Below are 17025 nucleotides of genomic sequence, written 5' to 3' on the forward strand. Positions count from 1 at the left end.
ACTGAAACCCCATGAGGACCCAGAGATCACGAAGAATATAGTACCTGATACCAAATTCCTCTACCAGCTTCAACGACTCACCTAAAATTTACAAGAGCAGGAAAAGCTGTGTCACTGTGCCTAAGCAAAAATGTGTTACAGCTGACTTACAGTAACACTAATTTGTCGACAGAATGCTGCATTCCCACAGTCTTCTGTGTCTCAGGCAGATAAAAGCTGTGATAGTGCTGGGTACATTTTATTCTTTTAACTCATCTCTTACAAGATTTTTAGCCACATTTTTGAAATTGCAAAGACATGTGCAATTGAAACCCAATCTGACTTAACACATTACAGATGAACATGCAATTCTAATTATCCAACTCTGACAATCCACGGTGGTGTGGAAGTATGTGCACGTGTAAGAACTCATCACATTAAGAAGTCAAGAAAAAAAAATCACTCGGGCATGCAATGCAGCAGCTTGACAAGGCTTCAGGTATTTTCAGTTATGTAACACCACACCCTGTATGTTAATTCAGAGACTATCTGTACTCAAGAATAAATCTGTTTACAGCTCCACGTCACAGTAATTTTTAAATGCTTTTGCTGGTGTCTGGACAGTATCACAGCTGATTCTCACAATACAAATACATTTTGAGATTTGTATGTCACCTTTGGTGCTTAAGGTAGAGCTGCATCCACAGCTGCTAAACAAATGTTTCATTTTTGCCCTAATTTGAAGGGAAAATGTTGCACATTCCATTCTCTTCTCCAAACATGGAATTGTGACTTCAGGCAAACCTCCAATTGAGGTTCTGTCTGTAAAAAGGCCAGTCATTTATGTGGTGGTAAAAAGCCAAATCATAATCCACTCCAAACCACAGGTATTTTGTGTTTGTGTGAGCAGAAAAAAGAGGAAAAAGTTCTTAACAATGCTTAAAGGCCTTCAGCTGTTTTGATGAACGTATTTTATATTGAGCAGGAACCTCCAAAAAGACTCAAATTCTCTTGACTCTTAGCAAAGATTTACAATGACTATAATCAAAGTAACTTTATTTTTTCATTACACTATTGAAATTTCTAAAATGTAAAAAAAAAAAATTACAAGTCAAAACAATGTTGTGGACAAAGGTGTCTGAGAGCATACACTCTAAAATAAGGCAAGATGGTGCTAGAAAGGAAAAGAAGGACATTGCTGTTTGTAAACAGTGGCAAAAGTCGGAAAAAATACAATAATTGCAGGTATGTATATTTTAAATGATAATGGTTGCTTCAGAATTCCTTCACTACTCACTACATGGTGGACTATAGTGCTTTGGCCATTTTGTAGTGCTGTCCAATTCTACTGCCATGCCTGAATTCCCTCTCTACTCCCTAAGTGCTAAAACTATATAGTGCAGGACTAACTTGTGCCCTGGATTTTAAAAGAAATTCGGAAACCGTGCTAACTACTTTTTTTATGCCAAATAAGATGTGACTGATTTTCCAAAGTAAAAACCCTAAAAACCTAATAAACATGAACACTTTACGAAGGCTATTAAAGGGTTTATGCCATACTATTCTTGAACCTTTTATAGTAAACAATATCCATGTATTTGATAATATGTTACCTTTGGCACACAAAACAACGCATTTTTTATTAATATTAGTTATTTTCTAGAGTTCCTTTCCAACCCGGAAGTATGACGACTCGATCTTTGAGGCACCGCCTTTCGCTCCTGGTGTGTGCCGTACATTTCATGCCGTCAACTAGAGCCGGCCTCCGCTGCGTGTCTGCTTTTCGCAGACAACATCCAAACTTTTGGATGTGAATGTTGTGATTATGAAAGGAAAACGTTTTGTCAGTCACTGCCAGCTCCGCGGAGAAAGTGGGTGTTTGTATGTTAGCCTGGGGGCGGGGCTGGCAGCACTGACTCTTCCTGGAAGGGTCAGTTCCCTACTTTGTGACATCACAATGTGAGGACCGGCTCATTTTCGTGGACTGGGAGGGGCTGGTGCTCAGGTTTTTAGAGGAAATGCGTTTATGGAGCAAAATACCGTTTTGGGATTGTTTATAGAGAGCAATTAACATTATAATACACTTAAAAGCTCAGTTGATTTTACATGATGATTTATAAATCCATGGCCCTAGAAAGTCCCGCACTATATAGTTTTTTAGTAGTTAGGGAGTAGAAAAGATTCCTGCTGTTCAGACAAGTTCCCAGCAGTGAGAGTTGCCAACGCATGATAGGTCTGAGCATGAAACACCTTCCATGAGTAGATGCAACCTAATTGGTTTATATTTCTAAAGCCCGCCCTGATTCTCACAGGGATCTGTCCTGCCATTGGCTCAGTCGTCCGATCATCATCGTACGTATGCGGCGTGGGGAGGAGCGATGTGAGTTTTTGCCACATTGACGTATGATTGGTCGGGCGTGGATGATTACGTCACGGTCCTGCCAGCTGATCGGAGTGAGAAGCCGGTTTGAAGAGAGGAGTTGGACCGAGGAGGCGAGGACGGAGCCCAGATCCCGGGGTGGGACCGGACCCGCGGATACCCACACACACTGGACCGTTTTGTCGGCGTCGTTGTCAGAACCGAACAGCGGGTCGGTGAAAGCTGTTGTGTGTTTCGAGTGAAGAACAAACCGCTGGAACTGGCCGGGGGGGGGGGGGAAATGATTGAGAGTTAAGGTGTGGCTGCGGCTTTCATAATGTTCCGATGTAACAGACTGGACTGGACCCGAGAGCGGCCCGACACGCACAGCTCGCTCGTTCTGGGGCCGCATTCTTTCTTTCTCAATGTGTGCTGCTTGTTGATCTGCGCACCTTTGGAAAACTCAACTCCCCTTCAGCTGCCGCGATCACCAGAACTGTTGCGCACTTAATGAGTAAGTCGTCAAACGTGCGCAGTTTGCGGGTCAGATGTGCGTGATAACGGAACGGACGTGGCAACTTTACAGAAGGAGCAGCCGAACTAGGCGTGGGAGAAAACAGTGGTCCTCAAATCCACACACAAATGTCCTAGAACCACTGCGCTTTTATTAGAGTCCGCTGGTTGGCGTCAGAAAAAAAGTAAGAGGTTGGATTTGCAAAACTTTCAGGCGAATGTAACCTTTAAGGACTATAGGAGTGCGCGTTTAGGGTCCGACGTCAAACCGTACATCTGTGTGGGCTGGGCCTACGCGAAATCCTTCTTTTCTGTAGCTGGGATGGAGCGGGAGTGTCCGGAATAAAAATCCCAATCAAACCAGGAGAACTTGTCAGGGGAATATGCAGAAGTGTTGCGTTCGCGTTACGCTAGAATCGATCGTAAATGACAGCCCCGTTCAGCCTGACCTGGTGTGGACGCACCACGACAAGGCTTGAAGTCGTGAAGAGAGCAGAGTAAATTCCTCAAGGCCCCACCCTTTGCAGCGCAACATGGATGTGGAGATCTGCGCACCCCCCTCCTCCTCTGTCTCTATCTCCGTCTTCCTTCATTCGTTTCTCCTTTCAGACTCGTCTTCTGCTGTTTTGTCCCCCACCATCATCATGTCTTGGTGCCTATATCAAATAATCCAACCAGCTTTTGGATCATGGAACCAGGATCTTCCTGCACTCATGAAGGTAAAGCTGGTGTTAACATCTGGACTTAATAGGGGTTCTCAACATTTAACTTCATTTGTTTCTGTTGCTTGCAAAAGTTTAGTTTGATAATTTGCTATGACTGACAACTGCATTTTCATTCTTATAGTTTATCTGCTCTCTTTTTCCCAATTTACCATCAATTTTGGTTGCATGGCGTGTGTGTGTTCTTTTCACAGCTGTACAGCTCATCTTATCCAGTATTAGTTAAAAAATGTCTAAATGACACTAAATATTATACGCCTAAAGTGAGATAGAATGGTCTGAATTTATAAATAGACTCCCATTTTTTTCATATTTCCTTCAATGTCAGGATAAAAGACAAGTTTATCCCTATTTTCCATTTTTATTCTTCTTTAAAGGTGATCTCATACAAGGAAAAGACCACTTTTTTTTCTTTTTTTTATAGTACTTACTCATTAGTTGGTGCATATTCCTGTATTGGTTCCTCAAGAGCTTTAATTATCCCCTCTTTAGCCATGAATCACACATGATGCTGTAGCCTTGGCCAAAGTCCAGTACAGCTGGAAACATCTGGATTATCAGCGTCACTGTTTGATTAGCCTGGATGTTAACTTATAACTTAAAAGAATAGACTTTTAAGTGTTTGGGCACATCCCAAGCCTCATACAGGAAACTCAACTTTGAAATGAAGTGTAAGAACATATTAACAAGGCTTCGTTATCTGTCACGCGAGTATCCATCTGAAGAAGTTTTTAAATGATTAATGAAAGGGTTTTCAAAAAACCTATAGTTTAATTTAGATGTGTCATTTTGTCACCTTGCATGAATGTTGTCTCAGCTATGACTGGATGGCTTTGCATCAGTTTTGGTTTAGTTTTCTCTTCTGAGCTTGATTTGATCAGTTCAGCCACCCAGCGGAAATGTACAGACACAAGCAAAGATTTTAGAGATAAGTGAAAGGTTGAATGATGATGCTTCTGCCACACTATCTAAAATGTCAGGCAAACAGAATAAAAAATAATTGTTTTCATCTCCCATTCTGAAAATAAATGTTATTTTACTCAGCAAATACACATTTTGCTTGTTTTTGCAGAAAACTTGCAGCCTAGTATCAGTGTTTTGTAATGGGAACCCGGAAATTAGAGAAAAGGTGTTTGAATTTGTCCACACTGCCATGCTTACTCAAGCTGGATAATAAGTCTTCTAGGTGACATGGTGTCACGAAGCAGGAGTAAACGCTAAACGGTTGTGAAGGCCAACCAAAAAGGGGAGGATCTGCGGTGGAAATGCAGTAGCTGCAGTGAGATTGCAAAATTTCAGATGCCACACCCTGACAGTCTCATGGTTAATTCCAGGACATTTTTTCCCCCAAGTTTTTAAGATTTAAGTTTGGTCTCTTATCTACATTTATTGGAAACAATTCCATGTATAACATTTAGAGTCGAAAGGAGCATAAAGCAAGGTCTTAAAATTCAACAATGTGTGTGTAAATGTTATTTTTATGGCACTGCAGATTTATAGAGCTAGGTTGAGTTTCTCCACGGCTTTAATGGAAAGACAGGATTTTCACCTTGAGGTTAGAGCCTTGCACTACAAACTTTGCTGCAATAAACATGCTTGCTCACCAGGACGGCTTTTTAAAAATAAAATAATAGCAGTTATCCATATTTTCACCCAAGGATCATGATCGTTTTGCTGAAAAATGGTGGCAACAACCTGAAGATTAGTTGAATTGATGAGTCACAGCGTTTCCAGAATTTTTCTATGTAGAGCAATAAATTCAGTGTTCAGGTTTTTTTTTGTCTTTTAAGAAAACAATGTTTGCACTGACTGTTAATAATTTTTACATGTAGGTCCAGTTTTTTAAGGAAACCAAAACAGAAAAGAGATTCTTTGACATGGACGACAAGATGTTTGATGGTTGGGTTGGGCGTCTTTGAGTTTTTATAGGTTGGCCTCAAGGGTCACATCCATATATTCTCACTGGCTAACGTAAACCTAAAGTTGCCTTCGGATCACTTGATTCTGGAACAACGTAGAAGTCAGCTCAGCTCTTGGCTGGTCTCTGCAGGCCGGCAGCGAGGAGCGGTGGGCCTCACATCAGACCGACTGGAATGTGGACCATATGCAAGAGGCATCCCAGGAATGTACCTCGGCCTCGCTGAACTGACCAACCTAAAGACAGTGAGAGCGGAAGAGGATAAGGAGGAGACAATTAAGGTGGTGCAGCAAAGGTGATATAAAGCGGTGTAACTGGTCATGGAGGGTAACAAAAGCGTATCATGAAAAGATGACGTAAAGAAGTGCAAAGAAAAGGTCGGTGCATGCTGTAAAAATTCAAGAAAGAATTTCCAATACCTCCATAATATGTTGCATTAAATAAATCTGAGTCTTATATTAATAGTTGAGCAAAAGTAATCAGTACATTTGACATGGAGGCTTTTCTCAGTTGATTTTCTACATTGGTTTACTTCTGTGAATGTCGAATTCATTCCGTGAATTCGGGGTACTGACTTCTCTGCAGTATTCCACCACGCCCCAGTGGATGACGGTCTTACCATGCATCCTTAAAAAAGCAAAAATGTATTTGGACTTTGTAGTTATTTTATTCATGTTGTGGATTTAAGACCTAACCAGGAAGAGAAAAAGCAGGAAATAAACTTTTTCTTTCAAGCTGTTTAAACGATGAGTTCACTCTCGCCCCCATCCGCACAGGCGGTATTTAACGGTGACGACCATTAAATGCCAAAAAATGACTGTACCAGTCTCATGCCATGTAAACTCTGCTGATGAAATGCGGATTCAAAATGCAGTTTGAGTGGAGCAAAGTTTGAAAGTTGTGGCAGGTCAGATCAGTGTTCTTCCATCTCCTTAGGTCAGGGTGAAGATGTTTGTCAGCTTAGCTCTCGGTGCTCTCAGGCCATCTGGGTGCAGCTGGAGCCAGAGCAGCAGGAAACGGCCTTGCACATAGAAACATATTCACTTTCATTTGTTTTTGGGGTTTTTTAAATTTCATTTAACATGTCACTGCCAAGCATCCTGATGTTACAACCATTGAAATCTCTTTTTTTTTTTAATCCCCACTTGTCTAAAAGCGGCAAAAATTAATTTTCACATGTACAGAAAGTAAAAGACATTTTGAGAAGCTTGTAACCTTTTGTGTTGTCCTGTTTGCTGAGTTAATACAAATGATGAACTTTCTTTTATTTTTTACTGATTGGGTTCATTTTGTGTCTATTCAACATGCAACTAAACTTAAAAGCATGAAAACAATGTTACCCTGATGACTCTATAACCCATAGTTTGCAGCCTAGCCACATTTCTTTTAAAGCACATTTTACTGAAACAGTGTTTTAGCAAAGCCTTCTTCTGTTTCTTGGTGGCTCACCTAAAGCTTAGTGTGGTGCAGTCGTGGCCCTAGACGTTTTGCATTTATGAGAATTGTTACCCTTCCCTGAAAAATATTTGAGACTAAACAGCTTGCTTTTCCACACATTTTAAAGGCTTTTATCAGTAGTTAAGTTAGTCGAAGGGGGAAAAAAAAACGCCTCTGACTCTCATTATGACACCATTCTTCAGGAATGAGGCCCAGAAGTAGCGTGCTGAACACAACTGGAAAATGAATACTCCTTAGTATTTATGACCCTTTCTTCCTCAAAAAGTCTGGACAGCAGAGGGGTTTACCATGTTAGTCAGGTTAACCCTATATATATATATATATATATATATATATATATATATATATATATATATATATATATATATATATATATATATATATATATATATATATATATATATATATATATATATATATATATATATATATATATATATATATATATATATATATATATATATATATATATATATATATATATATATATATATATATATATATATATATATATATATATAAATATAAATAAATTTATTTTTATTTTCTGTTCTTTCCTTTGCATGCCTCCGCTCCTCTCAGGGAATATTTGGGATCAAGGGATGATACTGAGGCGCTCCTCTGAATTTGTACCATGCATGGGCAGCTGCTTCTTCTTATTCATTTGCCCAACAGGCATTTCCTGTCTCTCAGCTCACAAACTAAACTGCTAGTTGAAGGGAAAGGGCGTACATATAGACACACAGAGAGCGGAAGGATGTATTCATAGGGACTACAGAGGCATTTAACTGGAGCAAGGGATAGGCACAAACATACATGGGGAGAAACAATGTTCTCTTTGACTCACTTCTTCCCAGTGGTAGGAAGGGAGATGACAGCCAGAGGAAGCACACAAATCTTTTCTTTATTCAGCATACACACCCCTAGTTTCACTCTATTTGTCTCTCAGGACCTTCGGCTCCCTGCCCTGATCAGTTTGATTGCATTTTCTGTAACTCTTTATGGATATAGAATTTCCTAAATTCATATTTGACATTAACATGCACAGATTTGTTTAGCATCGTCTCACATTTGCCCTTTTTTTTTAGCTACTGTTTTTTAGGTTATTACTTTGGATATTTTTTCTCTCATTTTTCACAGAGAAATGTTGGATTTATTTGGAACTTTACTACTAACTTTCCAAACTGATAGAAAGACAAACTGTTGCCTCTTTTAAGATTTTTTTTTTCTTTTGCTTGGTTAAACTTGAAAAATATATCAAATGTTCTCTTTTAACAAAAAAGCTTTAACTTAAAAAAAAACTAAACATGCATGACTGAATCTCTCCTGTCCAACATTTCAAATGACCAAGTGTTCCCATGCATTTTCTGTTAACACATGCTCTGCATTAGAACCTGGTAAAGTCCCTGCAGTAGTTCTCTGGAAGGGCCGTTTCTTCTTCCTCTTCCCACCTGCTGACTTTCTGACGTCACCATCTTTCTAAAGAAAAAACAGCTTGTGAAGCAGATTTGTACATTGGCATGCCTTGTGCTCTGAAAAGTTGTGTCCCAGACAAAAACTAGTGTAATTTCTGTCTGGTTGTTTTGCTTAGGTGTGCAAAAAGAAAACAATTGCGCGACTGCTCATGGCTCCTACATTTGAGGAGTTCTAACCCAACAAAGCCTTGAATGAAGAACACTTTTGTTTTTAGATTTCATTGGTAGCTTAAAGATATCACTGTAGTCAGTTTTCTACTGCAGCTTGTTTTAGTATAATAAGATCATATTTATTCTTTAAAAAAACAGCCAAATATACATTTTATGCAGATGGATGCAAATGCATGCGATGCAAATTCTTCCATTGGTACGATGCATTTTGTAATTGTTCATTTGGCGAAGAAGCTGGTTGTGTCTCTACAACTCAGCGACCCAACCCTACTTGTTAAACAGACATCCTGAAAATATCAGGTTCTGCTCCCTCTTTCCTGATTAATTAAAGAAGTAAAAAGCATGAATGATTCAACATGCTAATTTTTGCATGCCTCTTTACTAGAGTTACAGCTCAGGTTTATGTGTGGTTCATTCTCTACTTATTGTATTTTTTACTTTAGGTCATGCATTTCTACTCTTGGAAGGAAGAACAGGCTAAATAGTGTAATCTTTCTTGGAAAGCATTACTTTTACACTGTTTTCTACAGGTATCCAGGCGTGTTATTGCAGAGAAAAGAAATACTTTTTTTAAAAGTGTTTTTTTTCTTTTGGTCTCTTATAAAACAAAAATTAATACATTTTATTGAACCAAAAAATCTACTGCACTGTAGAGATGCACAGCTTCACATTTAGTCTGGGTCAAGCATATTGGCAGAGTTCTTTGTAACCTGTAGGGGTCCTATCCACACCGTCACCTATAGTAAACCATACCAGACAGATCTAGACCTCCAGTGTAGAGTTTTAAGCCAATGTGACTGTTCTGTTCCGTGGCAGTATACCCACCCTTATGGTTTGGTACAGATTTTCTGGTGTGAGTAGATCTTTAATTGACCACCCCTTATTAGAATCTATTGGATATATTTGTGTGATTGTTTTGCAACTAAAATGAGACTGGAAATGAAGGATGGAACATCCAAGCATAGCAGTAGCAAACAGTATTATAATGAAAACCATGAACGTTTTGGAATGGCATGGACAAAATTCCACCCACAAACGTATTGCAAAACTGGCCCTTCTTAGGTCCATTCCTAAATGAAAGCCACAAACTCCAATAAAGGGAAAAAACATTGTAAACAAGGAAAGGACCCTTTTCTCTACAGCTCTAGGGGCAGTTGAATAATTTACAACTTTTATTTGCTGACAATGCTGTGAAAGAGTTTCCAAAAGCTGTAGAATTGAGCTGGATCCTTGCTTTTGTGTATTGCATGTCCATTACACCTTCTTGTTGACTTTTACAAGTGAGGTGTTTTGCTTGCGTCACTCAGTGATTACTACCAAATGCGAATTGGCAGTAGAGGTATAATCAGAAACGGTGTAGTTTGTAGTAAACAGCTGCCCTCTGATTATGTACCACATTTCCCCTCCGTTTAGAGACATGTGGAATGTGGAAATATGTATAGGGAAATGCAGTGCTAACAAAAAGGCAGAGTCAAAGTGGTTGTCTTCATGGATACAGCGCAGTTACATACCACTGGACATGAAGGTCATGCTACAGAGCAGAAACCAGACATCTCAATTCCAAGCATTGCCTCATTCTGATCAACACTAATCTTTTGCTTTGTTGACCTATTTAAGGTTACATGCCAAACATTTCATTTTTCTTTTTTTAGGATTCCCTTTGGTTTGATCAGTTTACTAATTACATCACTAATTTAAATTAACTGTAGTTTACCATTATATTTGATATAAAATCAGTCTTGATGACTCTGAAAGACTGCTTTCCCAGTTAGGGTAATACTTGTTAAAAATAAAGTAGTACTTAATAAAAGGCTACTTTATATTGTTTTTTATGCCTTAAGGCCCGTACACACCATGACGAATTTCGCCCGCGATATTTGCCGACATTTAACGCCTCGTGAGTAAACAAAGGGCACCAATGTGAGTGTGCACACCGACGCGAAAAAACGCCACGCGCCAAAGCGTCACTTTTTAAAAAACGCCTCGGGTTCTTTTTTTTGGTTTGACGCACCGCGTCAAAAACTATACAACCAATGAGAATGGCGCTTTTGCACACGTGTCTGGAGCTTCTGAAGTTACAGTAAAACACAACTTGGGGGCGCTCAAACACAAAACTGCCTTTCTGAGCACACATACCAGCGAAGAAGATAGACGCCAAGTAGCATCTACACTGCCGCAAAGAAATAAGACGAAGAAGATGCACTCACTGACGGACATTCTGAAACATCCCCGAAACCGCTCATGATACATTTTCAGCTCTTGTACCAGTCGATAAAACTCCCCATGTTCTTGTCTTCTCGTAACTATGGGATGTACCCAAAATCGGCGTCATTTCCGGCGTCTTTCATCATTCAACAGAACAATAATTTCTTCATCGCTGGAACTGGAGCTACTGGTACTGGAAATATTCATGTTTTCTTTGTTTGATTCTGACAAGCGTGTAAATACTTGCTCTCTTCTTCTGAGTGAAAAGCGACTTTAAGAAGCGTGAAGTTGCGCAGCGCCACCTTGTGTACAGGAGTATTTCTTTTTTACATTAAGCGCCATCTAATGTCAGGGAATTAAATTTCATGTGCGCTCGGCTCATCGTCAGCGAAAATCGCCTGGGTGTGAACACAAAAAACGTGTTGAAAAACGCTGGCGAAAAACGGCTGGCGAATATTCGTCCCGGTGTGTACGGGCCTTTAGGTTGCCTCACCTTGGTTAACAAATTTCTATTTTTTTTTTTTTTTGACCAATTCTGAATTTCAAGACATACAGATTGAGTAGTAAATAGATTATTTTATGACATTAATTGCATTATTTTCTTAGATTAAATTGACTTTTACTTGTAAATAAGGTAACAGATAAAGAAATGTTCCCTGGTATAAAAAAGTGTCCTCATACTGTGTTGTTTTAGAGAATGTTTCACATGGGACAAACTGGAATTTAAAGTTGTTTTGCTGGCTGTAAATTGATTAATCTGGGGTGTGCCGTTATGTGGCTGTCATAAAGTTCTATTTTGCTCTTTTGCCAAGCTTGTGGGTTTCAGTCACAAAGTATTTTGCAACTTGTAAAAACTGATCAGGTTCTGAAATATTGATGCATGGATTTGTTTTTTGAGTTGTGACAGAAATCTCAGCCATTCAAATACAAACTAATGCATCATAACCTTAACCTTGTGCTGATCACAGCTCTTCCGCCACTGGCTTTCATTCTGTCAAAGGGAGGAGAAACTTGGAATCTAATGCAAGTTTTTCTCACTGTGATGTGTCAATGTCAATATGTAGTCTTGGTGAATTGTATTTCTTGTTTCTAAAATGGTATTCTTAGAATTCCGGCTTTTTAAATTTTTATTTCTAAGGGCCAGGTCATTCCCCACATGAGCTTCTGCAAAACGCTGTACAAGCGTTCAGATTTGGTCCATTCCTCCATATTCTCTTAGGGTTTGTGTTAAATCAACTACCACCATTAAACCTGAGCCCAAAGCCACATGTGGTTGACCCCCAAGCTAGTTATACATCAAAGAATTTATCTAGGTGTTTCACTCTGAGGCTTTGTTATGATGCTGAATCCATTCTTATACATGAGTCGTTATTTTACAATACGTCTGTAGCCTTGTCAAACCTTACATGCTTGTCATCCCAGCCAAAAGAGAATCCCACTGTTATTTTCATTCTTGTTTACATTGGTTCTATTACTAGCTTTACATTACCTTTTCTTAATTTGTTTCGATAAAGATTCTAGAAAAAAGAAAAAGAAAAAAACACCAGATCCTTTCAGATGATAAACAAGGTCTTTCTGGGTCTTCTCACCTACACAACTACACCTGAATCTTTCTCAAACTCTGCAGTGCTCGTGTTTGTACGCACATACTGTAAGAAGGCATTTCCAGCCTGTTGCTTAGGCTGTCTGTAATTGTCCTGGGAATCGTCAGCTCTGTGTAATAAATCAGTCCTCTGGTACACGGTGTTCTCTGTTCTGCGATGGCCTCAGTGTTCCTGTCGTGTGCATTCTTAACATAATGTGAGAAGGGAGAGAACGTAGCTAAGAAGTAATAGGTATGGCAAATGACACTGATGATAGGTAAACCTTCCTCTCTGTCACAAGACTTTTTTTTTTTTTTTTTTTTAATTATTTGCCTGACGCTCAATGTTACCTTGAAATCTATTAAAACATAAAGGGAAACTGTTATTGCACACATGATGATGTTTGCTGGACTTTTATCTGAACTGAAAGGTAGTTGTGTTTTTGGGCCTATCACCAATGAGATTCTTATTTAGCAAGTTTCTGATTGTTGCATGATTATATAATACATTTTTTATCAACCAGTTTTTTTTCCCATTGCATAAACTTTAGTTACTTTAAATGTAATCTGTGACTGTCAGAAGGAAACTAATGATTCCACTCATAGCAAAGGCTAGTGGTGTGATCAGGTACCTCTTTGTAAATGTACTCAGTGAGAACAAAGGAGCAGTCTTTGCCCTGGATCTCATCTCTAATATTACACACTCACAATGGATTGCTCCAGATTCAGAAGATCAAGGCCATCAGCCCTTTTAGGATTCCTTCTCAAACTGGTTTCTATTGAAGAGGACCATGTGGCCACACGGCGCATGTGTCTTTGCAGTCCAGAGCTTTCCAGTGTTGCTCAGAGCAGCGTGGAGTTCGCTGAGTTTCTAGGGGTTGCCGGGTTCGCTGGGCTGCTTGGAGCAAGTTCGCCTAAAGTCCTGTCCTTGAACTGTGAAAGAATATGCTGGTAGGGAAAGGCTTTTCAGACAGACTGACTGCTATAGTTGAAGTCAGGCCAGTTGAAAGGAAGCCAGGCAAGACAAATCCTGGGCTTATCATAAGTATCACACAGTGGCCAGCTGAAGGCTGATGCTAAAGGGGCGCATCACAAAGAGGGTTTTCTTGTCACTTTTAATTGCAAACACCTAAGGAGGTCATGTCTGGTTTCAGTATTTCAAAGTAGTCAGAGGCCATTATTGGTAAAACATTCATTTTTCCACCATTTTTTTATTACATTAATACAGATGCAAAACTGAGGAGTTTCCCCAAAGTAAATTAAAATGGCCAAAGAAGTGTAAGTGTCTAAAGTAGGAAAAACATTTCTTCATTGTCAGCCTTTGTGAATCCTGTAAAACTGAACTGCCTCAGGGCGGCACATACCAGTTCCAGGTTGTCATTTTACTTAGCTATGTGTTCATTTATGTATAACCATACAGATTTAGACACTCCGCTGGTAGAGTTTGTGCCGTTGCACAAGAAAATTGGCTGTTTGTGTCTGTGCTAGCTGGAGCTAAGTGTAAACCGCAGCTTTTGCTAATAAAAAATAAAAAGAATGGATTTATTTAAAAACTTTTTTCTTGTTTTTTTCTCCCCACCTTCTCTCAGAGAGTTTGCCTTGAAGCCAGCTCATAGCAGTCTGTTGGTGTCCCTGTGCCAAGCAACAACCACTGAGGCCAAAAGCTGAAGCCAACATGGAAGAAACCTAAACATGTTTTGACAAAGTGAGTTTTTCTGTAACTCTTAAAAAAAAACCTCAAAGTTGTTGTATCTTTGGAGTTTATTGATGATCTTTGCTCTAGTTGAAACGCAGACTATTTCTAGGCAGCGAACAGCAGACCTGTATCCAAAAGCTTTAAGCAGCACTCTTTTGTCTTCCCGTACCTGAAGATGAAATCAAACACTTTCGATGATTTTTTTGTGTGTGTTGATTTTCAGTTGTTTTTCCACACTGCGTGGATTCAGAAAGGTTTATATCCATTTTTCAAAAAAGTAAAAATAATTTACTGCCTTTAATTTGTTTCATTCCCTTAACATTTCATTATTGACATATTGTTTAAGGATTGCTCCATTTAGCCCCTTACCATAAACAACATTGCAGATCTTTCATATGCCTCTGCCCGGCCCTGATTTCAGTTTGTATACCTGTAGAACAAACCAGGCTGAGAACACGATGCATGTGGATCCTCAATCTGCTCTTTCTAAAATGTATTGAATTTCTTTTCAATGATAATGAATAATAATTTGAGAGATTAGTTTTAAAAGCATGCTACCTCATTTTTACTTGACATGTGATTGTTACAAATTAAGTTGTCAAATAAAACTTTACCATATGATAAAGTGAGTTTCTAAGTATCTCTAAAAATTAAAGACCTCCTCCATTGAATCCTGTTTTTGGTGTTTTTAACACGTTCTTCTAGCATTTTTCTGATGACGTAAATTTATTGAAAAGATTAAGCTTAAAATTGCGTTTCTAAGTATTTCCTTTTTTAAATCGTTGTGAATCAGGAGCAAACAAAAAAATGGAGCTGTAGCTGTAATGGAGGTGCTACAGTTGGTGGGCCACAAGCTCCCATCTCTGCTCCACTAGACGACTGAATCCATGTTCGTCTTTGTTTTCCTTGTCCGAGCTAGTATCTTGCTCAAAGCTGTTCGGCTAAATAGCTCCAACAGAGAGTGAGAGAGTGTCAACAAAGTGATGATGGGAAGTCTGGGCAGGCTTAGATTCAGTTCCATCCACAAGCTGGAGGCAAATTTCTAATATACTCCCAGTGTTCTGCAGAACTATTTCCTAGAAAACAGCACAGGTATGGTCAATTAAAAGACCACTGGGAATGCTAAAACAATAAATGAAAAGATGATTTTAGTGGGCCTTTTAAAGAAGGATTGTATTTAGATTAAATTACAGACCGTATAATTAGACTTTATAAGGAGAACAAAAAAGGTTTTAATTTTTTCCGATTATAAAATACAACCCTGCAGCCATAAGGAGCTCAGTAGCACCTGATTGATTTGTCATGGAACAGAGGATTTGCTGTATTCCATCCTAGGTTTAGAGGCAGCAAGATTTTTAATCTTCTAAAATTGATGAATCCTGAGAGTTGGCACTGAAAAATATGTCATGTCATTAACATTATTCAGGTTATCTTTTCAAAAAATGAAATATTTTTTTCCTACCAAACATTGATCTTTGATTACTTGGTTTAAGACAATTTCAAAAAAACAGCTGCTTTTTTTCTTGGTGACCTCACCTTCAGGATTTTTGCATCTTAAATAAATATTAACATATTTATGCAAATTATGCCCATATTTGTATCATTTTTCAGCAGTTTTATTTTTCTACTCACATTTTTCACAAAATTATAGAGGTTTTTAAGTTACAAAATGGTCTGAAAAAGTAACAATATGTCACTAACCTAATATTATTTTCATATTTTTATTTATCTTTCTTACATTTTTGTCTCTGTAGGAGAATGTGCCTTTATTTTTCTTTTTGATTGACAGATGTCACATCTCATTCATCTCCTACTCTTTCGTGGAAGGCAGAATATTGCTTCAAGAGAAAAAGCAGCTGATTTCACCAGGGCTGTGCAAACACATTTCCTCCAGTTGTGACATGTTTAACATCATGTTGGGAGTCTGTGCTCTCACTGGCTGACCCACAGCAGTTCTTCACTGGCAAGCTTTATGTTCTCGTGCACCAGCTAAAGCTGCCAGCTGAAGAACTGTTGTGGTCGGCTCTTTCCTGCCTGGAAGCTCTGCCCGTTCCCGGGAGTGACACTCGGGACAACACTTCATCATCATATGAAATAATGAGACCACCCTTGTCTGCATTGAAATCATGTCACTTATACAGCATATTCATGTGTTCATTTTTACAACATGACTCTTGCTGTATCATGTAACGACTGTTCTGCATCGCAAAGGGCATTGGTCATTCTGGAATGTTTTTCCATGTGCTCTGCATTTCAGTTTTATTTTTTTGTTTTATTCATGGGTTTTTGCATCTTTGTTGCTTTAGTATTGACACAGTTGGAAGTTTCATCTCCATTACATCATCTCATAGTTCAGTTTTTTATTAAGACAAAAAGAATAGTTTCTTCTTATACATGAACTTTTTTTGTAAAATCATGTTTTGCTATGAATGTTGCATTTTCTTTGATTTTAGTTTAGAAAAATACAATTTTGAAAAGTTAATGCATACATGTCATCTGAAAACTATAGTGATAACGATCTAAAGATAAACATTCTTTGTTTTGGATTTTTTAAGTGTTTCACTGCTGACACCATCTTGATTGGTTTTTGGAAAAGCTGAAATCTGTTCAAGGAGAAATGCGGAGAAGTCCAAAGCCGGCTGTCATCAACGGTTCTCTGTAATTGCCATGAGTGTCATGTTAAGGAACTCATAAACGGTCAGACAGGCACCTTGCTTTCGACTTTCAGCAGCCATAAATTGAACTTCAAGAGCTATGGTGATGCCCAGAGCAGGATGTTATAGCAAACATGTCCTTTTAAAAGCTGCCAGAGAGCGTTGAACAGAGGGAAGGAATGTTCTGAGGCTTTAACAAAACCAGATGTCCAGACTCATTCTCTGATGCGCACATGCTCTGTGCTGCCTTCTCTCACTCCTCAAGCTTGTGGTTAACACCACAGATGGAGCCA

The 17025-nt window shown here is 38.8% G+C and overlaps 1 protein-coding gene and 1 non-coding gene across 5 annotated transcripts in view; both read left to right on the forward strand.

Moving 5' to 3' along the window:
* The first annotated feature begins 2429 nt into the window (after nt 1-2429).
* Nucleotides 2430-17025, forward strand: part of aipl1 (aryl hydrocarbon receptor interacting protein-like 1) — a 40464-nt gene continuing 25868 nt past the window's right edge. The window contains exons 1-3 of one of the 4 annotated variants that reach the window (XM_078930034.1): nt 2430-2570; nt 3461-3570; nt 13972-14087. Coding sequence is in view for 3 of the 4 variants with exons in the window: in XM_078930032.1 (XP_078786158.1) it covers nt 3385-3570 (186 nt within the window). In the remaining variant the exon portion in view is untranslated. Of the gene's footprint in view, nt 2571-2696; nt 2853-3237; nt 3571-13971; nt 14088-17025 lie in introns of those variants that run through there. The other 3 variants (XM_078930033.1, XM_078930035.1, XM_078930032.1) reach the window with 3 other exon arrangements.
* Nucleotides 16013-16106, forward strand: mir22-1 (microRNA mir-22-1). The gene has a single exon (NR_107160.1). It is a non-coding gene; the product is annotated as a microRNA mir-22-1 (primary transcript).

Source organism: Oryzias latipes, chromosome 13, assembly GCF_053564925.1.
Source record: "Oryzias latipes strain Hd-rR chromosome 13, Olatipes_Hd-rR_3.1".
Classification (NCBI taxonomy): domain Eukaryota; kingdom Metazoa; phylum Chordata; class Actinopteri; order Beloniformes; family Adrianichthyidae; genus Oryzias; species Oryzias latipes.